Source organism: Perognathus longimembris, chromosome 10 (assembly GCF_023159225.1).
Source record: "Perognathus longimembris pacificus isolate PPM17 chromosome 10, ASM2315922v1, whole genome shotgun sequence".
NCBI lineage: Eukaryota > Metazoa > Chordata > Mammalia > Rodentia > Heteromyidae > Perognathus > Perognathus longimembris.
In genome coordinates, this window is record NC_063170.1 from 71,960,003 (window position 1) to 71,985,429 (window position 25,427).

A 25,427-nucleotide genomic window follows, 5' to 3' on the forward strand; every position below is an offset into this window, starting at 1 on the left:
TGGGGGCAAAGCCCCAGGCCCATCTGAGACAGGGCAGGCTTGTTCCCAGAGGCCTGGCCTGGGTGGAGGGGTGAAGGCGCCTGGTTTCTCCACCTCCACAGCCTGGGCGCAGGCTCTAGCCAGCCCTGCTCCCACCTCCTGAAATCCCAGTACTCGGGCTGAGGACGGCCCAGGCTACACAGCAAGACCTTGTCTCAAGAAAAGGAAATGAAATAAACAGTGCCAGGCCCAGCCCTACCCACACCTCAGCATCACTCGCTTTTCTTGTGCCTGAACTGGGGCTTGCACTCCGGGCCTAATACTTTGCTCGACGTGGGCCATGCCGCCAGTTTCAACATTTTGCTGGTTAACTCGGGATAAGCCTGAGAGCCTGTTTGCCCAGGCTCTCTCTGAACTGCAGTCAGAGCTCAGCCTCCGGGTAGAGCAGGCCACGCACGGGTGGGAGCCACTGCCATCTGGCCCTTTGCACTTTTTTGGTCCGAGACTGGGACTCAAACTCACCTGACACTTTACCTCACTGGCTAGCACGCTACCAACTGGCCCACCCCTCCAACCCCTCATTTTTCTAATAAGGTTTGAGTTGCAGAGGGATCCCTCCTTCCCACCCGGCATGCGTCAGGCTGACCCCCCGACCCCCCGCCACGGGGACACCCAAGGGCCAGACACAGGCCCACTGCTGCAGTGGCTGGCCTCTGTCCCGAGCTGCCCGGCCTGCAGGGAACTGGCTATCCTTGGGGCACCAGGTGCCAGTGAGGACACATGGGACCGGAGAGGTCAACTCAGGGTGAAGGCTGGATCAGTCTGGGCAACAAAAGATTGTTTAACCACCCAAGTGCATTTGGACGGGTGTGCACATGTCTGCATGCCCAGCACGCAGGCCGAGGAGGGGCGATCGCAAGCTCCAGGCCAGCAATCAGCTCCCCACCCCTCAAGGCCAGTGACAGCGGTGAATGACCTGCAGTTGTGCCAGTTCCTGGGGGGGTGGGGGGGAGCCCAAGCCCTCCCCCCGACAGTGACCAGCAAGCCTGTAACCTCAGCTCCTCGAGGACTGCAGGGTGATGCCGGCAGCCAGGGCAATTTGTGAGGCTCCATCAATAGCTGGGCAGGCACTGGGTGCACACCTGTCACAGCTGGCAACCCACCATGGGGAAACGCAACCCAGGCAGCCAGCGAGACACCACCTTAAACACAACCACAGCGAGGAAGGCTGAGCCGGGCTCCAGCTGTGAACGAAAGCTGAGTGAGAGCACCACCTGCTAGAGCAGAGAGGTGAGGCGGGAGGGGACCTGCCAGAGCGCAGGAGAGGAGCCTCACCAGCGATGGGGTGGCCACGCCATCCTCCCAAACCCACAGTCCCAGGCCACGCATGACGACAACACCCACAAGTGCCCACTGGGGGCAACCGGCAGAAGACCCGGCCTGGCGCCCCCGCAGTCAGACGTCCACACGAGAAGATCAAAGAGACCGCCACAGACCAGAGGCGCGGAGGGGCACTGCCAGCCCCACGTGCTGAATGAGAGGCAGGACCGACAGGACAGGCAAACGGGAGGCGGGACTGCAGCCCCACAGGGCTCAGTGACTGGAGCGCGGGTTGGGGGGGACGGGGGGAGAGGGGGACGGACAGGAAAGGGGCGCAGTGAGGGTGGGAACTCTTTGAAGTCTTCACAAAAATTCTATGAATTTAAAACAGTCCTGAAATTTATTTCCTTTTTAAAAAAACTGTACTGGGGACCTCCCCCAGGACGTCACACGTACTATGAAAGCGTATTTTCCCAAGGTTGGACGGGCTGGCGCGCCAGGAAGAAGGGCTCCTTCCTTCAAAGCAGCGGCGAGGGAGGCGTTCCGCACGGGCGGGGCTGACAGGGCTGTGGGGTGCAGCAAGCCCGGCCAGCCGGCGGGCAGCCCCCGGTGCCAGGGCCGGGCCCTGCTGCACCCCAGCGCGCAGTCACTTCATGTACTTATCTTGCTGGTCAGCCAGAATCTTGGCCGAGGACTTGGCGTCGTAGAAAAGCTCACTGATCTCCTCTACGTGCTCCTTCTCAATGCTGTCCTTCCCGTTGATCTTTGCCAGCAAGTTGGCTGGAGTCAGCAGCTGCACCGAGTACCTGCAGTGAGCCCAGGCGGGGGTGGAGTGAGGGCAGGCCGGCGGGCGGAGGAGACCCAGGCCCGCACGCAGATGACACGGCTGCGGCCCAGCCCCGTCTACAGAGAGCCAGGTTGCCGGTGCCAGGCAGCGCGCCTCCTCTGGTACTTGACAGGCCGCAAACAGCAGAGGTGCCAGGCAAGCAACCGGTGGGAACGTTTTGTATTCAAGGCCCAGGACCTATCCAAGGCATGGAAAACTCACCGGAAATGTTCAGCGTTACTGGGGTTTGAACTCTGACCTAGGCTGTGCCCCCAGGTCAACAAGAGCAGGCGCAGCCGGGGCCCTGGGCAGCTCTGCCAGGTCTGGATCTACCTGCTCACCTCAGAGTGGTCTTGGTGCCGATCTCCCCCAGGTGGTTCAGGGCCTCTTCGCTGATGTTGATGCCCTCTGTCTGCGCTCGGATCTTGATAATCTTTGGGAGCAGAAAAACACGTCACCAGTGGCAACCAGCCCCCGGCGCCGTCCGCAGCCAGCCTGCAGTCCTGGGGCGGGGCGAGGCTCCTGACGGGGCGGGGCGGGGCAAGGCTCCTGACGGGGCGGGGCAGGGCTCCTGACGGGGCGGGGCGCCCCCAGCTCTGACCTCCCCTGTGGCACGGGAGCCCATGGGAGGAGAAGACGTTTTTATTTGCTTGATAAGTACGACGGGTTAAATAAATCAAAAAAGTTACTTTTACAGATTTACCAGCCCCTGTGACATGCTGGGAGCTCTCATCTGGGCGGGGGAGGGGGGTGCTTGCCGCGGCGCGCCCTGGCACACGCAGTGGCAGGGGCCTCCCAGGCGCCCCCGCTGAGTGATAAGGGCCAGCAGGATAATGATGCTGGGTGTTGTGCAGCCGAGATAACTCGAGGACTTCGAGCCTCATATAATACAGGAATTTTTCACTCTGGCAGCTCCGTAAACAAGATATCAAGAAGCCCTTGTTTAAATTAAAGCCGTAAAAACACACCCAGGACAGAGGCACAGGAACTAGGAAACACGGGAGTCTTAGCTCCGACCTTAGGGGAGGTTAGGAAACGAGGAGCAAGGCCTTCCGGGATGGGGATGGCCCTGGAAAGGCTCGCCAAAGTGCACGGGGTGGGGCAGAGCTGAGCAAGCCAGCTCGCACCGGACTGACACTACCGCAGGATGCTGCCAGTGCCAGCAAAGCTATGGCTCTGTCCAGACGCTCAGACTTAGTAGGTCCCCCCACGCAGGCCGAGAGCCAGCCTGTGCACCGGGGCCACACCATCAGGCTCGAGGCTAAACACAGCTAAGCAGAGGGGCCCGGGAAGGGACTGGACAGGCCCGAGGCCAGCAAACAAATAACCAGCTGGCAGGCAGAGGCCTGCTCCTGGCTCTACTCGACGCCAGGTATCAATGAAGACAAATGCAACAGCAGAGCTTCAGCCAGGGCTGGAGATGGAAGCCTTGGGGCCTGCCAAGAAAGGTTCCCTGGGAATCCCTCAAACTCTAGGGGGCTCCGTGGAGAGCACGCATGTTCCTAACATGCCCCTGTGAGGCCTTGGGTTCTGCGGGCTCGGCTGTGGCATGTGCCAAGCACTGCAGAGGGGCTCTGGCGGGTCCCCCGTGGGCCGAGCCTGTCACTTGGTCTCTGTGTAACCTCCAGCCCTGCGGTTCCACCAGTGTGGTGTGTGCCTCTGATGGCAGGGGGAACAGTGGTTGGCCCCAGGGTCCTGCTACCGCTCTAATCTAAGACAGACCTACAACTCAGGAGCAGGCCTCCGGAGGGCACCCCACTACTCCAGCCATTCAGTCATTAGCCACAAAGCACTCGCGGGGCCCCTGGCCCCTGTGTGGGTGGCCTTTCCTGGCAGGACCCTGCAGAAGTGAGGAGCAGGTGTCAGGAGCCCGGCAGGTGGGGCACACAGCTCGTGCTCCCACAGGGGATTTCTGCAGGGACAAGTGCGGCTGCACCCTCAGAATAAAGCAGCCTCACACAGCCTCTTCACCACCAGCCCTGGCCTCCTTTCCTTAGGGCTGGTGGCTCAACAGCTGTCAGCAAGTCCATCCCTTCAATTACCTTCCCCCTCAACTTTATCAGAAAGGGATCTAGTAGAAGAGAGCGCAGCCAAGATCCCCAGTGGAGATCTGCTACCTTCAGACCACCTCACAGACGAAGCCCAAGCCACGGGGGAGGGCGGCGGTGGGGGGAGGGGGGCGGACGGGACAAGGGGACGGGAGGGATCAGGGAAGGGGTGGGGGTGGAGCAGGAGAGACGGGGTAGAGGCAGAGGGGTGTGTGTGTGTGCGTGCGCGCGCGTGAGGGACGGGAGGGACCGAGGTGGGGGTGGGGAGAGGGACCGGAGGCTCACCTGCTTCATCTCCTGGGGTGTGTACAACATGGTGCGGATGATCATCACGCGGTCCAGAAGATCCAAGGGGATGCCGTGAGGAGATGTGACGTCCTCGGTGCCGCTGCAAGGGCAGGGTCCCCCATCACCAGGGGCAGACAGCGCCAGCCCCGCCACGGCGGTGGCCCCGCCACAAAGCAGCCACTCAGTGGCCCAAGAGAATCAGAGCCAGACCAGAGCGGGCAAATCAGCTCAAGAAGACACGGTCCCGCTGGTGTCTGGGAAAGCTGGCGAAGGGGAAGGCACGCCCGAAGCACAGCCAGACTTGGGCGTGGGGCAGCAAACAGCCCTGCTCCTTACAAAACAGTCCAGCAGGGCTGGGAAGGTGGCCGAGCAGTGGAGTGCTTGCCTAGCATGTGTGGAGCCCTGGGCTCCATTCCCCAGTACCACATATGCAGAAAAAGCCAGAAGTGGTGCTGTGGAGAAGAAGCTCAGAGTTCAAACCCCAGCCCTGAGTTCAAACCCCAGGACTGGCAAAAAAAAAAAAAAGTTAATCATTTCATTTTGGCTAAAATTGCAGATTTGGTCTTGAATCCCAGAAGTTTGTTCCTGGCTAGGCCTCCCACCTATTTTCAATCATTTTAATAATAAATAAAATTTAGTATTTTGGGGCTGGGAATATGGCCCAGGGGTAAAGTGCTCGCCTCGTATACATGAAGCCCTGGGTTCGATTCCTCAGCATCACATATATAGAAAAAGCCAGAAGTGGCGCTGTGGCTCACGTGGCAGAGTGCTAGCCTTGAGCAAAAGGAAGCCAGGGACAGTGCTCAGGCCCCGAGTCCACGCCCCAGGACTGGCAACAAAAACAAAACAAGCAAAAATTTAGTATTTTGCCAGTCGGGTGATCAAATCTGTTACTGTGCGCAGCTTCCAGGTGCACAGGCTGGGCTGGGAGGCCACCGCCCGGCTCTGCTCAGAACTCAGCAAGCTGCCTTTGCATAACAGCACCACACGCTTCTAGAAACGCACACTAACTCGTGCAAGATGCAGGGTAGTGACCCAGCACAGGCCCGCTCTGGGCACACACTGGTGGGTGGGTAAGCACCACAGGAACACCTCCAACTGTCCAACAGGCAGTGGCCCTGTGAGGGGGGCCTGAGGCGGGCGGAGGGCACTGCAAGCCCGGTTCCTCGCTCCTGAATGAAGTGGACCTCTCCTCGCTAGCCTGAGGACCGGAGCCTGAGGCGTGCTGCGAGTCCTGACACCTCCCACCAGGAGAGGGCGCCTGGCTCGGTGCTATGTCCCCGCTCCCGACCCCCAGGAGGGGCAGCAGCACGGGAGGCGGGAGGCCAGGGCAGCCCTTACCGGATGACGCAGTTGCCGCGGTTGGACGCGAAGATGACGATGGGGGCGATGGACGATTCCAGGGCGCGGTGCAGGTACGTGAAGCACTCGATGTCCAGCATGTGCACCTCGTCCACGAACAGCACTCCCGGAACCAGCTCCGCGATGCCCTGGTCGATGTACTTGTTCACCACCTTGTTGATCTCCCCGCGAAGCTTGTCTAGGCGATGGGGGAACGGGCAGGTCGGGTTGGCACCCGAAGGGAGAAACAGCCGTGCCCTCTTCTCCACCACGTCCCACTGCGACCCCGTGACCCCTGCCTCGCTGCAGGCTCACCCCAGCAGGAGCAATCACACCAAATCACCCCCCAGCTGGCCGTCTCCTTGAGATGCGCTGACAATGCTTCGCACAGGAGGGGCGCCCAGCCCGAGCTGGCCTGTCACTCTCCCTGCTGAGCCCTATTATCTCTCCCCATCCCACCTAGCTCCTCACCGCAGCCGAGACACCAGGTGTGGGAACCCTTTCTGATGTGTTTTCATATGCAAATTTTCCTGTCCAGGACTGAGTAAGTGACCCTTTCCTGTGGCCCTGTGTGACAATGCTCAGGTTAATTAACTTTCAGTCAAGTGCCGTGGGAGTCTCTGGGGGAGCAGGGTGGGAAGCAAGCTGAAGAAAAGCTGGTCTCCAAGTTACACAGCCCATCCAAGGCCACAGCCCTCACGCTGCAAAGGGCTCCATTGTGTCACCAGAGGGACCTGGCTCATAGAGACAGTCTTCCGCCACCACTGCTAGGGTGCCGCTGTCAGAGAGCACACTCAAAGCCACCGCACGTGGCGGCTGGTACCGCTGCTCTGCCGGAGGTCTCACGGCTCCACTGGCAGAAACCTCCAAGGCAACAGCAGTTTTCATGCCTAACGCACACTGAAGTTCACAAAGCTGTAGAGGTACTGAGGCAAAAGAGGGCACGAAAGCTCAGGAGAAGCAGGGCAGCGTTTCCGGCAGCGCTGTGGGCAGCGGCGGAGCAGCCTACTGCTTGCCAGGACATTGCCTGGCAACGCTTAAGTCTGCGGGACCAGAAAGTGACGGTGCATGGCCAGAGCCCGCAGAGGCTGAGGGGGACAGGACCCGAGAGCCACTCTGCTGGGGGCCTCGCTCACCTGTGATCTCTGTCTTCTTGGGCTTCATTAACTGGCCCATCATGGACAGGATGTCTTGTCCCCCCTGTGGAAGTGCAGAGCCGGGTGGTCAGTCTGCTCTCCGGGAGGCTGCAAAAGCCTCCTACCTTTGCCTCCAAGCTGAGCTTGGGGCCCCAGGAAAAACAGGAGTTACTCAACACAAGACAAATGGCTGTTTTTCTTTCTTTTTGCCAGTCGTGGGGCTTGAACTCAGGCCTTGCTCAGTGGAGCCACAGAGCCACCTCCAGCGTTTTCTGAGTAGCTTACTGGAGGTGAGATTCTCAAAGACTTTCCTGCCCTGGACTGGCTTCCACTTGCAATCCTCAGACCCCAGCCTCTGGGTAGCTAGGACTACGGGCAAGAGCCGCCAGCACGGGGCTGACAATTTATTTGTCGCAGTTCTGGGCCTTATGCTTGCAAGGCAGGTACTGTACCACTTGAAGCATAACTCCCTTTTTGCTTTTGTTATTTTTTTCCAATAGAGTTCTTTTGGCCCAGGCCTGCCTAGGCTGGCATCCTGCTTACCCTTCCAATGCAACTAAGATGATAGGCACGCACCAGCATACCCAGCTTTCTAGTGGTTGAGATGGGTTCTCACAAACATTTATTTGTGTCCAGGCTGGCTTCAAATCACAGTCATCTCCGGATCACACCGTCTGGAGCAGCTAGAATCGCAGGCACGATCCAATGCACCCAGCAACAGAGGGATTCTTTTTAGAGGCCCCCCTTACCTCTAAGAATCACACAGATCCTCCTCATGAAGAAGGGGCCTTGGATGACTATGTCCCCAGGCCCCCAGCCCCGCTATGACCCAGTGCCATCTGCCAGGAAGGCCATTCCTCAAGGTCCCCTCCCCACGCCTCCGCTTCTGGGGGCACAGAGGGACTCTCAGAGTGAGCACCGGGGCCACAGGTTCCCACATCCTGTCTCACTAGCCTCTGCCACAGGGCCGCACCAGCCCCGGCCCCGACCTGAACCATCCTGCCGTGGAATGGCAGATTTGCTGGTGAGCATCTTCCTGCCATCGCCTAACCACAAAGGCGGAAAGAAGAGGGCTGGGACCGTGTCGCTTTCCAGGACTTGGTGGTCACCTGGTGACCTGTAGGTGCTCACTAACTGTCAACTAGCTAAGCATAATAACTTCCCAAGTACTCACTTCTGATCTTCAAAACTGCCCTGCTGGAAGGAGCACAGAGCACCCAAGACCAAGCTTCAGAAAGCTGGCATCCACCCGCTAGTGAAGAGCGACCATCAGCGGGGAACAGCTGTGCTTTGTTTCTTTGAAGCACACAGTTCTAAGCTGGGCACCAGTGGTCATCAGGCCGGTAATCCTAGCTACTCAGGAGGCTGAGATCTGAGGGTTGTGGTTCAAAGCCAGGACAGGCATGAAAGTCCATGAGGTTCTTATTTCTAGTTAACGGCCAAAAAACCCCCAGAAGTGGAGCTTTGGCTCAAAGTAGTAGAGCACTAGCCTTCAGCAAAAAAATCTCAGGGACAGCACCCGGGCCCTGAGTTCAAGCCCCAGGACAAAATAGAAAGTTAAACAAATAAGCGAAGCGTACACTTCTCAGAAGTGTCATAAAGTGACGAAATACTTCCGTTTGTTAGACAAGCTGCTGAGTGTCCACCACTTGTCTAGGGGAACCAGCACAGCTCCCCCTCGACGTTCAAACCACAGGAGCTAGGAGGGGCGGTGGAGAAGCAAAGGCAAACCTCGCTTTGCCTGGTCTTCTGCAATCCCACCTGGGGCTCACCGAAGACGCGCACCCTCGGCCACAGACACCTACACCTAGGGCAGGCCGAGCCAGAAGCCCGGTCCTGGAGAGGAGCCACGGGAAGGCCGGCTGGTGCTGGGCCAGACTGCTCACTGAGACAAAAAACAAAGCACAGGAAACCACCTGGGACCGGTGCCTTGGACGAGGAACAAAGGAGGTGGGGCACTCCTGTGACGAACACCACAGACAGGAAAGGACCTGTGCCACAGACACAGCCGAAGCCCACGGGGGCAGCGGTCGCCGTACCTGGGGCCGGGCGTTGGCCACGTCCAGGTCATGCAGAGTCACATCCTGGATGATCTCCTTCTTCTTGTGTACGTCCCCCTTGGGTAGGGGAACATACTCTTCGGCTTCAAGATCAAATTCTGTGGCATAGGTGTCGCACCTGCCCTGCCTCTGCAGAGAAACATGAGCCCCTGGTGAGTGCATGCTGCCGGTCCCCAGAGGGCAGTGCTGAGTGAGATAAAGGTTTCAGGGTGCTGGCGCCCCAAACCTGCCAGCAGAGGAAAGCTATCTGCTCATCACTGCGTGAACTCCCGGCTGGAGACACCGGACACTCTCCCCGAGAGTTTGCTCCCTTCTCCGTTTCTCTCAACTGTGTGCAACTCCTGATAAAGGGCAAATCCCGTGGATTAACTGGAGACAGGGAGAGGAGCCGCGCAGACGCCTTTGTAGGTGGGTGATTTGCTCGAGATAGGAAGCATTATGCTCATCCATTAAACAGTGAGGAGCACTGTACCGGGGGCTGAGATCAGATAGAGGGAGAACGCCACCTCAGGCGGCGCTCCTTCCCACATGCATACATCTTGGGAAGCAAATACCAAAGAGATAAAAGGAAGATTAAATACACTGCACATTTCAATTTGAAAATGACTAAAGTTGTTTTGGCTTCTTACCGGGTGCATTTCCCCTCCAAACAGGCTCTAGTATTTTCTTAACGGACGGCATGCTTTAATCATGAGAAGGTTACAGGATGAAGATAAAGGGAAGCAAACTTTTCTCCATGTGAGGGGCGAGTGCTGCCTGGGCCCCCCGCGGCTCCCCACAGCACCCGTCACACCCGGCACTCCGTCCCCAGGAAGGTGTTACCTTCACAGCCCCACTGTTGGCCTCAATGTAAATCACATCTCCAGCTTCCACGCGCTCTTTCTGCAAGCTTTCAAAAATACTGGGGTCCAGCTTCAAAACAAACAAACAAAGGTGACTCAGACAGCTGTGTGCTCCACAGGCGGCCCAGGAAGGCAGGGGTGGTGAGGTGAGGCGGGCACGCAGGGGACCGCCCCTCCTCCCTTGCCCTCGGAGGCTGGGACACGGTGGACATCGACCCTAACCCCTCTCCAAAGAGCAAGGTGTCTCTGCTGCTCCCACAGGCGGCAGTGGAGCTCTCCACAGGAGGCACCTGCCCGCGCCTCGGGCCAGGCGGGCCTTCTGCAGGGAGCTGAGGCCCAGCGCTCTCATCCACGCATCAGCAAGCGGTGTCATCGCAGATGGGGAAACACTTCCACCAGCCCAGGCCGTCCCTCAGACCCCGGTGTGCGCGCCACTGCTTGGCCTGCCTGCTGACTAACACGGGAAGGACAAGGGCACACTCCAGGCCCCCGGCCTCGCTGCAGGCTGCCAGAGCAAGTGCCCCTGGGGATGCATCTCCAGGGACCTCCTTTGTTAGACTGAGTTTCTCTAGGCCAAACTTCTAGAAGGTCTACGTTACCTAACATGGTTGTGATGGAAAAAAACAAAATTAAAGAGCAAGGACTGAGGGTTTAGTGAAAAAAGACACACACAAAAGCACACACGTGTGATTCTATGCCAAAGAAGTGTCTCCCAAAAGAGAAACCTACAGAAAAGGAAACAGATTAGTGGTGGCCGGGGCTAAGGCTGGGACAAGGAGCACCTGTCTGTGGCGTAGGCTGAGGCTTCTGTAGGAGGTGGCGATGGCTGTATGATTATGTAAATACATTAAGATTCTTTGCATTGCATGCTTACGATGAATATGTTCTATTTAAATTACATCTCAATACAACTATTAAAAAGCAGCGGCTGCGACCCAGGCTCAAGCTGCTCTGCCCCATTGGCGCGTGGGCTGCCGGCCTCTGGGAGGCACTGCGGACAACGGCGGCAATGCTCAGGGCTGGCAGGACAGGGAGGACCACGCTCTCGCCGCTCTCCTCCCACCCAGTGTCTTGCTCGGGTGCGGGCAGTGGTCTTCCTTCCTTTTACACTATGTTCTTAAAGAAAATGTGCAAAACGGCTGTGTAAGCAGCTGAACTAAGCGGTACGCCTTGTTTTAACATGAGATACACTGAAGAGTGTACTTTCTTTTTGCCTCAAGCATTTTATACTGGTTAATTTCCAAAATGAATTGACTGAGCATGTCATGACTGAAAAGGTGGCATACCTACTAAGAAATCTAATTAATGCAGGATGGAAGTGATATGGAGTAGGTATAAAAGAGATTATTTGCAGAAGCAAGCTCCTGAGATGAAATCCCTGTTAGGAAAAAGAAAAATGACCCTTTGACAAAATGACATTTTTACGATCTCCATAAAGCTGTGACCAAGAAACAACCTTACAGAACCAAAGAACCATAAAATTGTAGAACAGAGTAAAGACAGATATTATATGGCCACTCCACTGTAGTTTATAGATGAGAACACTGAGTCTCAGAGAGCTCAAATGACTTACAAAGGTCACACAGCAAGTAACGGTTGGGACTCAGCCCTGCACCTGACTAGCGGTAGAGTCAGAAAATAGCTGTGTAACCTCTTTATGAGCCTCCATCTACTCATCTGCAACCTGAGGGAAATCAGAGGCTTAAGCAGCTGCAGATGAAACGTCTGCTGAAGCAGTGAGCCCGGGCCTGGCAGCTACACCCCCAAGAGGCGCTGGGGACACCCCCTACTTCTCACCACAGAACAGTGATCCCTGGACGCCTGCAACCCGCACCACACCACCTCCCTGCCCCTGCCCTCCCTCTCCCCCTCTGCCCCTCCTCTTCCCCACTCAACCCCTCCCTCTCCTTGAAGCTCTCACAATGGCCAGATACCACTCAAGGTCATTTATGGTAACTGTCCGGCCGTCCTGTGACACAGGCCGCTCCTGTGTGCAGTGAGTGGATGTGGGCGTGGCTGCCCGGGGCAGGGCATGCTTCTGCCCCCGCCCTCGCCCTCGTCCTCGTTCTTCCGAGGCACCCCAGGCCTGCCCACAGAAGGTTTGCAGGACAGGGGTGAGACTGTGCTCAGGGCACACAAAGCCCCAGCCCAGCAGCCTGCAGCCACTCGCCCTCCGGATCTCTCCGCAGGACACAGGGCCTCCGCCCACAGCCGCGAGTGTGCTCACCTTGAGCTGCTTGGTGCCTTTGGCCGTCTTCAGCCCTATGATCACATGGCTGATGGTCTTGCCGTAGCCGCCCATGGGGTTCTCTGTCTCACACGGAGTGAGCTCTGTCACTTCACCTTCATAAACTTCCTTGGTCTCCTTTATTCTCAGCCCTGGAAGAGAATCAGCCTTCACTGCAAAAGTTCAGAGTAGAAAGGAAATACACGTGCAAATACACACGTGCAAATTGCAAGCATTTTTGAGAAATGTGGAAAAGTGATTTTACTTCAACGGTTTAAAAGGATTTTCTTCCTAGGTTCAAATCTAGAACTAGACATACAAGCTATAAACTCTCAACATTGTTGTAGGCTTACAACTATGCGAGAAGAAAATTTATCTTTAGTGGCTAATCTAGCATTCATTCTCACCCATCAACGGCTACAGAACCTCAGAGCTATTATTTCCTGCTTTTCTGATTCTCAAAGGAAACTTTGAAGCCCATAGAAGAACTCATTACTCACATCTGACATCCTGAGGCCAGAGCAAGGCCTACTATCACAATGGGGGTGAGGGGGGGAGTTAGAGGTGACCCTGGGGGCTAGAGGTGACCCTGGGGTCAGAGGTGGCCCTGCCAAGCACTCCGACCTCCAGCAGTTCCTCACAGCGCACTGACAGATGTCCCAAATGGTCCTGTATAATTTGCAGTGGGTGCTTCCACAATTTGCCCAACGTCACAACAATAAAACTAATCACTTCTAAAGCATTTATTCCCCACAATAGAGGTGACAGCTGAAAAACACTGACATTAAAATGCTTCCCTGTTATTTCTAAAACAGTCGTCATCACTAGTAACTGGTGTTTCCTTTTTATTTCACACATGTACATGGACACAGAAGCCAAGCACCTAAGAAAATAAAACTGTGGTTATGTTTACTTGAAGTTTAAAAGCAGAAAGAACTATGCTACGTTAGAAATGAAGAGCACCAGAACTTTGATAAGCAAGCCCAGCCCAGTGAAAAGGTATTCCGGGGTACTGGCAACATGGGTTCCCTTTTACGTAACCCAACTGTACACGTGTGCTTCGTGCACTGTGTGCACGTATGCACGGAACGGCAGGAAACGGGCGCGTGTGCAGCCCTGAGCTGAGGCGCTCACGTGAGCACAGCCACAACTCCCCAGGCCCTGGCCGCTCCACAGCTCCGCGGAGGGCACGCACCACGCCCGAGGGTCTTCCAGCCCAGCCGAGCCCAGAAGCCTTCCCACGACGGGGGAGACAGAAGCTGTTCCTCAGGGCCAGGTGCCCACCTCCGCGCCGACAGGGACGTAGCGCGACGGCACACGGCCACACCGGCCGCAGGGCCCTACACTGTGCATCACGTCCCACTTGAAAACGCTGCCTTATCTCACCACTGGGCCGGGTGCCTGCTGCACCCCAGAAACACCATCAGGAGAGGCTTCCAGCTCCTCCAGTGAGAAGCTTCCCTCTACACACACTCCGCCTATCTGATAGCCTACAAATGGAGGGTTTGGAACAGCCCCAAAAGACACACTTTACATTTTTACCTTCCAAACATCTCACTCCCTAAATATCAAGACAAAAACTTTGCAAACACAGTATATCAAAAAACTGTGATAAACTTGGAAAAGTCTGTACTTTTAAAGTGAACTTGAATGAGACCTGTTATATCCCAGAGATACCATTCTTCCAGACGGAATCTCACCCATATTTATTGTCAGACAACTGTGACATGAGATTTCTTGAGGAGGGGCAGAAAGGCATTCCTATCTCTCAATAGTGCCCACACTCGTTTAGGAGTTGCTCCGCGCTGACAAGCAGGTGGGGAAAGCAGGTGGCAGACAATGGCGACGGCTGTTAGCCGGGAAAGGGCTGAGCTGGCGCTATCTCTGGCAACAACAACACAAATGACACAGGTTTCATCCACGGGCTCAGGTTTCTAAATCTCTGACAGCGACCTTCAACACATCAAGGAAACAGCAGAGACTTCTGGCTTTTCATTTCTGGTGGTTCACTGCTTCCTCCCCACCCCCTCTACCAACTTCACAGGAATTCAAAGGCGCTAGGAGACGGGCAAGACTCCTTTCTGTAGACAGTCAATGACCGGCCCTTTCATTCTGTTCTAGGATCAAGAAATTTCCCTGCATCTTGCTGCCATCAAAAGAAATGCACTGCCCCCTCCCTTCAGAAACGACAGATCACAACACAGATGCCAAGGTATTCATTCATCTCTACTTTTTCAAATCTCAAGCGTCAAAGCTGCCTTTAAGCAATCCAAGTACATGTACCCACGTGAAAACCAGTTTTGTCATATTTGGTACATGTCAGAAAACTGCGTTTGAAATATTCAGATATCTGAAGTAGTCGTGACAGCACTAATGTCATTTCTATCATTAACTTTAGAATGGCATTGGCAGTCAGTCACATGCCCGCAATTAATTCCAGCACTTGAGCTGGAAAAACTCATTGTAATCCTTGAATTTGAGACCCTGCCTCAAAAACAAAAGAAAAAAGAAGAGAGGAGAAGAGGAAAGGGAGGAGAGGAAAAAGGAGAAGGAAAATCATTAGCACACATAGAAAAGGTGGTATGCACCTTTAGTCTGAGCTATTCAGGAGGCTAAGGTGGACGATCACGTGAGCCCAGGATTTTGTGGCCCTTTGGGCAAAATAGAAGGATTCTGTCTCAAAAAAGCAAATGATTAAGCCTTGATGTCTCTTTTTCTTTTTTTTTTTTTTGCCAGTTCTGGGGTTTGAACTCTGGGCCTGGACACTGTCCCTGAGCTTTTTTTTTTTTTTGCTAAAGGCCAGTGCTCCACCACGTGAGCCACAGCGCCATTTTTTCTGTGTATTGTGGGACGGAGGAATCGAACCCAGGGCTTCATGCATACAAGGCAAGCACTCTACCACTAAGCCAGATTCCCAGACCTGATTAAGACTTTAAACCTGAAAACCTGTGAGTCATTACCACTGCTGTTGCACACGGACGTTGAAACCCGAGGTACAGGTAAGTTTGAAGAACAGGTGGAAAGAGATCCAATGTTACAAGTAAAAAAATCCCAGTAAGGGGCTGAGAATGTGTCCTAGTGGTAGAGTGCTTGCCTTGTATGCATGAAGCCCTGGGTTCGATTCCTCAGCATCACATATATGGAAAAAGCCAGAACTGGCACTGTGGCTCAAGTGGCAGAGTGCTAGCCTTGAGCACAAGAAGCTCAGGCCCTGAGTTCAAGCCCAGAACTGGCAAACAAACAAAACAATCTCTTTAGAGTCCAGCACCATGGGCACGCGCTCGATCTTAAGTGATGTGGGAGGGTCACAGCTCCAAGCCTGGGCAGAAGATTTCTAAGAGTCCACTTCTCAACAGAAAAAAGTGGGGCATGGTAGCACACACCTGTCATTCTAGCCACAACGGGGCACCTAAAATAGGTCCAATCAAGCACATGGACACAAAGCAAGGCCCTATCTCAAAAATAACCAATGCAGGTTAGGCACCAGTGGCTCACGCCTGTAATCTTAGCTACTCAGGAGGCTGAGATCTGAAGATCACGGTTCAAAGCCAGCCTAGGCAGGAATGTGCCTGAGACTCTTATCTGCAATGAACCACCAGAACACTGGAAGTGGTGCTGTGGCTCAAAGTAGTAATTAGCCTTGAGCAGAAAAGCTCAGAGATAGCACCTAGTCCCCAAGTTCAAGCCCTACAAACAACAACAAAAAAGGCTGGGAACTGACTCAGTGGTAGAGGACCTACCTAGCAAGTATGAGACCCAGTACCACCAAAAAAAGAGAAAACAAAATCCCTTTCTAGCCACATCTTCTTTTGGGGGTGGAGGATGTGGGGATCAAACTCAAGGTCTTGCTGAGCACATGTTCTACTGCTGAAAGCCACAGGTCCTAGCCCTCATCCACCGATCCTAGCCTACGTCCACTCAGCCCAGCCCTCTCTTGCCCATCCATCCCGGTCCTTGTCCACCGATCCTAGCCCATACCTATTTTCATCACATGAAAATGCTACTTTCATAATTAAGGGACAGATCTGTCCCAACTATAAGCAGTACAAGGTTTTGTCTTTTTGTGCCAGTACTGGGGCTTAAACCCAAGGTCTTGTGCTCTTGTTGGCTTTGTCAGCTCAAGGGTGGAGCTCTACCATTTGAGCAACAATCCCACTTCCGGCTTTTTTGCGGGTTAACTGGAGTCTTGATCCTTTCTCAAATCTCAATCCTCATGTCTCAGAATTATAAGCTTCAGCCTTTACTGTAAAGTTCACCTGGTACCTAGAAAAGCTGGAGTTTGGTTTTATTTTGCTTGCAAACCAGCAGCGTGACACCTGTCCTAAAGGCATTTTCAGGAAAACGAGGCAGCGACGCGCGCACGCCCTCCCCAGGGGCTCTCACCAATGGCCCGGCGGAAGTTCTCCATCAGCACCTCGGTCTTCTTGATCTCTGTCGAGTACACCTCGCTGCCCACCATCGGGCAGAAGGGAACCTTACTACCCAGCTCCTGGGCGATGGCCAGAGCTAAGGCTGTCTGGAGGGGAGAAGAATGGAGATGAGCTGGTTAGTCCTTAGGAAACACCACAGTCAAGGAGAGCCACTTGTCTAGTCCTTCTCGTTAACATCATAGAGTAACTGGTGGTTCTGTAGACACAAACAATTTATGCTATAAATGGCATTTTTAGTCACCCCAATACTTTTTCTTTTTTGGCCAGTCCTGGGCTTGGACTCAGGGCCTGAGCACTGTCCCTGCTTCTTTTTGCTCAAGGCTAGCACTCTGCCACTTGAGTCAAAGCGCCACTTCTGGCCGTTTTCTATATATGTGGTGCTGGGGAATTGAACCCAGGGCCTAATGTATACGAAGCAAGCACTCTTGCCACTAGGCCATATCTCCAGCCCTCACCCCAGTACTTATAAGTTGTCGCTCACTATGCCTTACTCTGTGTTGACCCAACCTGAAGTATTTATATGACTCTCACATTCTAAGTAGATGCTACTTACTATTCTCCATTCGCAAAGGAGGAAACTGAGACCCAGGTTAAGCAACACAGCCTTGCTCCCCAATCCAGAAGACCACACGGTGAGGTACACGCACTGTTAACACCATTCTAGAGCTCAGTCCCATCATCATTAGGGTGGTCTTCAAAACTGTCCCCTTGGTCTCAAAACAGGATCTGAGTTTCCTGCTCAGAGCACTACTCTGGGCTCTCAGAGATACTACATTATTATTTTTATTTATTTATTTTACAAATACAGGAGACACTAGTCTACAAACCATTAGTAACAAATGAAGTAGTTGCCAGACGTTCATTTTGTGTTAAGTAGCTCACAAACAGTGAAGAATAACATATGAGGCAGCATTTTGGAGCTATAACTGGTCTTAAGAAGTCACACTTAACATGCCCTACTGTGAACTACAAATCAATAGGTGGTAAGACAATTACATCTGGCAGAAGCAGAACAAAACCAGATGTAACCAAGGTCTGGTTAAATATCAAGCCTGAAAGGAAACACTTTATAAAGTTGGCACAGGCTGGGAAATGCCATGGCTTTTGAATGCCATTTTCATCTTTCTTCAACATTGAAATGAGAACATGCGTGAGGTCAACTTCCAAGACCCTGGGGGAGGGGGGAGGGGGGAAGGTGGGGAGTGAAGGAAGAGGGAGGTGAAGGAACACAGTGAGGAGAAGCCTGAGACTTGAGAACGATGGGAACTCTGAGATAACCCATGAAGGTGCCTATTGGATATTTTCTTTCTTTTCTTGGCAGTACTGGGGGTTGAACTCAGAGCCTTATGCATGCTAGCTAAGCACTCTACAACGTACGTCATACCTCCGGTCCTTTTGCTTTAGCTATTCTTCCTATAGGTTCTTATGTCCATCTGAGCCAGCCTGAACCACAACCCTGCCACCTCCACCTCCACTCTGAGCATCGGGGGCTATAGGCAGGCACCACACTGACCCTTGGACCTTCCTTCCACGCCCTCCAGTGGTGGTTTCAAGGAGGACAACCTGGACAGCAATCAGCATAGAGGCAATTCAAAAAGCATTGGCCCGTGGGGCAGAGACTGGCTTTGGTCCTAATTCTGTCACTATTTTTCAATGTAACCTTAACCACAAGGCAAGTGTGCCTGTCCAGTGAAAGTGTTAAAGTGGTAGTTAGATCAGAAGCAGCAAACCAGTTGCCAGTACACTGGCGCTGACCGGCCCACAGCGTCTTGTGACTGTTTTAAAATGCCGTTTGCTGCTGGTTTTTGAACACTGGGACATGGCATGCAACAATCGTGCTCTCCAGCTTCTCCCGAGGAACTGGAAAGACTCGCCACGGCAGGCGATCCTCATTGTACAGCAACAGCCACAAAAGCCACGCCGGGTAGCAAGCAGTAAATTTGCACTGGAGACAGTGTTATACCAGGTAAGTCGTTACCTTTCACAGCAAGGACAACATAACAAGAATGACATTGCATCTTTGCCAGCAACGGACTTCGGGGGGTGGGGGGAGGGGCTTCTAAATGATGCATTTTGAGAGAAAACTGGGCAGAGCAGGAAGGTGGGATAAAGAGGGGCTAGTGTGCATGTCCGTGGCACGTGCCCTGGACGAGCTGATGCTGCCTGTGGAGAGGCACAGTCCTTCACTATTTAAAAACCCCTCACAGGACTGAAACTTAGCTCAGAGACACAGCACCTGCCTTGAAAGCAGGAGGGCCTGTGTTCAAATGCTAAAGCTGGAGGAAAGAAATTCTTTCACAAACACAGTACACCTTCCTCTATTATAGGGCAGCAATATAAGATATGCCGCCCATTTAAGTTACAATTTCAAAATTATCATTAGACGGATGGGTTTAGTGACATGGTGTATCTTAGCTTGGGCCTCCTGTCTCAGTGCGTAGACACCTCACGCAGGCTAGCCTGGCCTCCTACTCGCCCGTGCTAAGGGGCCCTATGAATGAGCAAAGCTCAGGCCGTAGCTCGGGTGAGTTTGGAGCATGACTCCCACACACAGAGCCCAACAAGCTGCTCTCTCTGCCTACAAGGCCTTTGCCTCTAGAGCCACACCCTCTCCCAGCTGAAGAGCAAATAGCAAGTCTCAACCTCGACAGCACCACCTTCTGGTCCAACCCCCTTAGACCTTCAATCCCCATTCAGTTTTCCTCTTCCTCAAGCATACTGTATGCAAGTCCCTTCCACAGTACTCTTGTTATCTTGTACTCTCATGACTTTCAGTTGTTCTGCCCTGAAATGACTATAAGCCCTTTGAGGATCAGAATCCTGTCTCTACTTAGGAGAGGAATACAAAGTGCAATGCCTAGCTGCCTCTGAGCATACAAAATCGCACTTATCTAAACGAACGGGGCTGGGGATTTAGCTCAGTGGAACAGCACCTGCCTGGTAAGTGCAAGGCCTGAGTTCGGGCCTCAGCTCTGAGGGGAAAAAAAGCTAAATGAACTCCAGAAAACAGAAGCAAGAGGTTTTTTTCTCTCTCTCTTTTTTTTTTTTTGTTGTTGTTTTGAAATCCTGTCTGTTCCTTTATGTCTTTGGGAGGGTAAAGGGAAGCACAGAAATGGAAGGGCAAAGGGTGAACAAATGTAGCAATGGTACTCACTGAACATTATGTTTTGCTTGGTTGTTTCTTTTGTTTTTTGTTTTTGCCAGCCCTGGGGCTTGAACTCAGGGCCTGAGCACTGTCCCTGGCTTCTTTTTGCTCAAGGCTAGCACTCTACTACTTGAGCCACAGCGTCACTTCTGGCCTTTTCTGTTTATGTGGTGCTGAGAAATCGAACCCAGGGCTTCATGCATGCTAGACCAGTACTCTACCACCAAGCCACATTCCCAGCCCTGACCATTATGTTGAAAATGAACTTTACAACTTGTGGGTACGGATGGGAGGGGAAAACAGGGAGAACAAGGGAAGGGGTGACATTGTCCAAAAAGAAATGTGCTCTTTACCTAACTTGCGTAACTGTAACCCCTCTATACATCACCTTTATAATAATAAAAAAAATTAAACACTGAGAAAAAAAGAGAAAGTCCTGTTTCTAATTCTTTTTCCTTTTCATCTCATACAATGATGGAGAAACCTAACATTTGGAGAAATGCTGCTGACTCACTTTCTTTACCTTCAGTAAGTGTCACCATGAAGATTTTATGATGCCAGGCCAACAGTAATGGGTTTCCAACACAGAGGAGGCTTGATAGAGTTACAGGACAAATTCTACAGACGAAAGCCTCTAAGGACTTCATTCTCTCTTCTCTGGAGGTAGGCCAGGACAATTTAAATTCAGAAGCATGGGTTTTGGACACTTAATTGTATTAGTTTTAAAAACATACACATAACCAATTTAGCTAAACAAAGACTAGTTAAGACATGAATTCAATTTGGCTTAGACATCAGGATCATTCTCTTGGGAAGCTTAAAGAATGAGGCAAAATGAGTACCTTGCCAGTTCCAGGAGGTCCTGCCAACAAAACAGCTCTTCCAGCCATTTTCTTGCTTTTGATTAATTCTACTATTACACCACATGCCTGTACACAATAGAAAGAAATAATCAGTCAATAATAAAACGCTTTGGTGGGGCAGGGGAATCCAGTTGTCGGTCCACACAATCCACATACTCATCCAATGAACCCCAAGGGCCAGGAGACTGTGGTACTGCAGTAGGGACTGGGCAGTGGAGAAAAGACAAAGAAAGCCTTGTGTGCCAGCTCACGCTAGACAAGCATGGCATGAAATCACTACCAGGAAGGAAGGGCAGCGGGTGATCCGGGGAGGCCTAGGGAGGGCAGCGAGAATGATCTAGGGAAGTGGATGCTCTAGGGAGGTCTCTAAGGATAAGGAGAGTGACCCAGGGAGGCCTAAGGACAGACTTGACGGATATGTAAAGCCCTGGGGTGGGGCAGACACAGAAAAGTAAAAGAATCCCAAATCAGGTGCCTTGGCTTATCCAAGGGACAGAAAGTCCTCTGTAACCAAACTGTAGTGACAAGGTAAATGGGAAGATAAGGTGGAGGAGAGTGGCAGGGATCACAGACCAGGAATTCACAGTACATCATAAAGTTGGGATTTTATTCTATGCGTGGTGGAAACCACTGAAAAGGTCTCTGAATACGTGATACATAGTGATTTGTCTTTAAGACTGTGAGCTGATAGCTCACACCTGTAATCCTAGCTACAGGGAAAATGAGATCTGAGGATCGCAGTTCAAAGTCAGCCCAGGCAGGAAAGTCCCCGTGAGACTTATCCCCAAGTAACCACCAGAAAACCTAAAGTGGCACTGTGACTCAAGGTGGTAGAGCACTAGCCTTGAGCTGAAGAGCTCGGGAAGAGTACCCAGGCCCAGAGTTCAAGCCCTATGAATGACAAAAAGACTGCGAGCAGGAAATTGATGGCTGACACTTTGAGATCCTAGCTACTCAGAAGGATTTTCAGTTCAAAGCCAGGCCAAGCATTAAAGTCCACCCTTATCTCTAATTAACCAACAAAAGGCCAGAAGTGGAGGTAGAGCTCAAGTGTAGCGTTCCAGTCTTGGGCAAAAAAAGCCAGACTAATGTGAGGCCCTAAGTTGTTCAAGCCCCAATACCGACTCATACACACAATACAAGACCACACTGTTCTGTTCGAAATGTTGTTGTTTTGTGACTCACAACACTGAAGCAGTACTTGCTTCTGTAGAATGTCTTCTATGGTGCTCTCACCAGCCAACAAGGCAGATTTGGGGCTGGGCATAGATCAAGTGGTAAAGCTATTTGCTTGCCTAGCAAGTATGAAACCCTGAGTTCAAATATCAGTACCACTTCGAAAAGAAAAAGAAATATATGTTCCCAGTGGTTTTAGAGTTTTTGTTTTTTTAATTTTTTCCTGTTGTATTTAAAACACACACACACACACACAGTTTTTTGATGTTTGTGGAGAGAAATTAGAATGTTGTATGAATGAAAGCATATTTCTTTATAGCACTATGTTGTACCATCATTTGGGCCCTTTACTGGAAAAGCAGACTCAAATCTCCATCAATACCTTTTAATTGATGCTCTCTAGTATTACAGATATAGGACAGTACATATGGAACCTCAGTAAATGCAAAACACCGTGCACCTGCTTTATTATACTTAGTGGTGACAGTGCTTTATCAGAGCTGTTTTGAAAGATGTCCCTGGGCATCAGTGGCCACATCTGTTAGCCCAGGTACTCAGGAGGCTGGGATCTGAGGATCCTGTTTGAAGCCAGGTTGGGCAGGAAAGTTTGTGAGACTTTGATCTCCAATTAACCACCAAAAAGTTGGAAGTAGAGCTATGGTGCTATGGTTCAAGTGGCAGAGTGCTATCCTTGAGAAAAAAGACTGAAACAAACAGTGCCCAGGCTGAGTTCAAGCTCCATCTCTCTCTCTCACACACACACAGTTCCTCTAGAATGTTTTTCTTTCTAGATAATCAAGAAACTAAAAAATATTTCTTAAAAGATGCCAGAAACTACAACAGTAAGACTTTGATTTTTTTTTCTTTTCTTTTAATGGGATGTGCTAGGTGTTTCTCTACCTCTGTTCAGATGACTCCAGAACACAGGCAAGTTGTTGCGGCTACTGATATATAATATGCTGTTATTGTTGCAGTGTACAGTGTGTGCATAGAAACTATATACACACACTTGTTTTTATGTGTATGCACATGGGTGCAGGGCTTGAACTCAGGACTTTTGTACTCATGTCTGGCACTCTACCATTTGAGCCATGCTTCTATTGATAGCTTTTTGCCAGTTAGCTGAAGATAAGAGTCATGACTGTGTCTGAGATCTCAGCCTCCTGAGTAGCTAGTCAAAGGTAAGAGCCACCAGTGCTTTGCTATACATATGCTTAATTTCTGCAAACTAGCTGAGCTGTCAATTTTGGAAGTATCATAATTTAGAGTGTTGAGTTGGTATTGTACCAAAGTTCATTACCATATGGGTCTGAAAATGTCGAATTTAATTTTTGCCCATTTCTACAACAGGGTAACCCATTGTATTAAATGTGTCAGGTCTTATCTACAAGGTTAACTGGAGGTGAGAGTCTCACAGACTTTTCCTGCTGAGGCTGCCTCCCCTCATTTGTTAACTGTTTCTGTAGCTGCAGAGGCTGGGGCAGCACTACACTCTGAGTAGCAGCTGAAAGGGTGACTGTCAGAATTACACGGGAGGGCATATATCACAAGAATCCTTTCTAAGCTAAGTGAAGAGTGGGCAGGTGGAGGGAGCCCCACCCACCCTCACTCCTGTCCTCTACAAAACAAAAGCACAAAGCCCTCCCATCAATGCCACTTGATCAAAGTGGACCCAACTGGAAGGGCCATAGAAAAAGCAGACAAACCAGGCTGCTCCTCTCCGGTTCCACTCTCAGCTCCCAGGGCCTGGGGGCCAAAATGTGTTATTTAAGGGGTGTACTTGTCCTCTGACTCAGTAACCTGCTATCTATCCACAAGGCCAGGCCTCTCCACCTTGTTGCCAGCTGAGCAACGGAGTGGGCTCCACCAGCCAGGAACCGAGGGCCTGGGGCTGTCCCTCACCCCAGCCCACCACCAGCCCTTCTGGGTCGGCCCTGGCCCCTGGAAGCCCCAGAGGGAGACCTCCGATAGAGGCCGCGGGTAGCGGACCCCGGACCGCGGGTGAGCACCCCGGGTGGGGACCCCGCGGGCCCGCCGCCCCCCCCACGCCCCGCCACACCTCTCTCGCGTTCTCCTGGCCCACGAGCCCCGACGCCGCCTGCTTGGCCAGGCCGCTCTCGTCCAGCCCCAGCCCCTTCACGTGGCTGTGGGAGGCGATGCGCTGGGTCTTCGTGGTGCTCTTCACTTCCTCGATCTTCATCTTCCCGCGCGCAGAGCCGAGACGCGTCCCGGGAAGCGGCGGCGGGTGCGGAGCCGGCGGCGGCGCGTGTGGAGCCCGCGGCGCCGGGGTTTCCACGCGGCCGTTACTAGGGCGGTTCTCCAGGGCCCGCCTCTGCCGGCGCCCCATTGGAGGAAGCGGGAACACCTCCACTCCCCATTGGCTCGGGGCTGCGTCCTCCGGAACGGCTCGGCGGGGCCCCGCCCCCTCACTTCCGGCTGTGCCACCCGGCCGGCTTCCCCCGGCTCCGGCGCTTCCTGTCCCGGCGCAGGCCGAAGATGCGGACTCGGTCGGGGCTGAGGCGCCAGGCCGCCAGGTTGTGGTTCCAGGGGCGCCTCAGCCCTGCCGTCCTCCCCGCGTCCTCCCCTGTGAGGCTCGTCGTCGCCTCGCTTCGCGGGCTCAGGACGTCAGCGGTGATGTGGTCACTAAACGGGGTGTTCCTGGGGAGACCCCAGCTCACCCGCCCTTGCCTTCCTCGCCTTCCGGCCTTTCCCTTCACTTACTTAAGGTGACAGAAACACTTCTTTTGTTTTTTTTTTTTGCCCGTCCTGGGCCTTGGACTCAGGGCCTGAGCACTGTCCCTGGCTTCCTTTTGCTCAAGGCTAGCACTCTGCCACTTGAACCACAGCGCCACTTCTGGCCATTTTCTATATATGTGGTGCTGGGGAATCAAACCCAGGGCCTCATGTATACGAGAGAAGCACTCTTTGCCACTAGGCCATCTTCCCAGCCCGACACTGACCATCGTGTAGAGCAGCCCGCCGCCGCTGCCCTTCCTTAGCGATCCTGGCAGACCAGCGGCATGACCAAGGGTGCTGGGCAAGGGATAGGACAGTCCTTACTAACGATAGGTTCTTCCACGTTCCTTCTTCCCTTAAGCTAAGATGTGGGGAGCCAAGGTGAGCCTGACAGCTGCTGGCCTTTTCGCCGGAGTCCTGACTGCTGTGGTGGAAGAGTGTCAGCCAACCACCCCCTCTGGCTCCCAGCCCGCTGCCCTCCTAGCAGCCCGGCTCCATCAGCCGCCCAGAACCTTTGGGAATGCTACCGGGGCATCGCAGCTGTTTTGCTGAGAAAGCACAACACTGGCACTTGAAGGCATTTGCTCCATTCAGAAATGTTTCAGACAGTTCGCTCTAGATTTCTTGCCTTAACAATTCTCGGTGAGCCCCAAGGGCCCTGCAGACATTTCCACCTGTGCCCTGGGGCCCAGAAGAAAGTCTGTGATTGGTGTAAACAGTCATTCAAATGCATGAAGGGCTGCTGTGATTGACGAAAACACAGCTCTTCATCTGCATGGACTATGATGATTGGTGGAAACATCCTTGTCCTGCACCCTTTGTGGCTATAAAAGCAAAACTGTTCAGCTCACTATGCCAAGGCACCCTCTTCTCTTTTATGTTGGTGTTATGACCTTAGACTTGGTAAGAGGCTGCTCCAGAGTGGTCGTGGCTTCACCTGCCTGTGGTTCTTTTTAAAATTTCAACAGAACCCAGTGCCACCAAGAATTACACACACACACACACACACA

At 52.9% G+C, this 25,427-nt stretch overlaps 1 protein-coding gene across 1 annotated transcript; it reads right to left on the bottom strand.

Moving 5' to 3' along the window:
- Positions 1–1,707: 1,707 nt before the first annotated feature.
- Ruvbl1 (RuvB like AAA ATPase 1) lies at positions 1,708–23,990 on the bottom strand. The gene is made up of 11 exons (XM_048356362.1): positions 23,741–23,990; positions 20,485–20,571; positions 16,451–16,583; positions 12,068–12,219; positions 9,821–9,910; positions 8,978–9,127; positions 6,939–7,002; positions 5,803–6,001; positions 4,459–4,561; positions 2,467–2,558; positions 1,708–2,105 (listed from the first exon to the last, which is right to left on the bottom strand). Exons 1-11 carry the CDS (start codon positions 23,879–23,881, stop codon positions 1,946–1,948), a joined length of 1,371 nt encoding a protein of 456 aa, XP_048212319.1. The 5' UTR covers positions 23,882–23,990; the 3' UTR covers positions 1,708–1,945.
- Between the last annotated feature and the right edge of the window lie 1,437 nt (positions 23,991–25,427).

What these genes read in the sequence shown, in the direction of transcription:
- Ruvbl1 (XM_048356362.1), bottom strand. Translation starts at nt 23,881, where the DNA reads ATGAAGATCGAGGAAGTGAAGAGCACCACGAAGACCCAGCGCATCGCC. An exon ending in TGGCCAACGCCCGGCCCCAG is followed by an intron (nt 7,003 to 8,977) that starts GTACGGCGACCG and finishes GCACTTCCACAG; the next exon opens with GGGGGACAAGACATCCTGTC. An exon ending in CAAGAAGACAGAGATCACAG is followed by an intron (nt 6,002 to 6,938) that starts GTGAGCGAGGCC and finishes CCCATCGCCTAG; the next exon opens with ACAAGCTTCGCGGGGAGATC.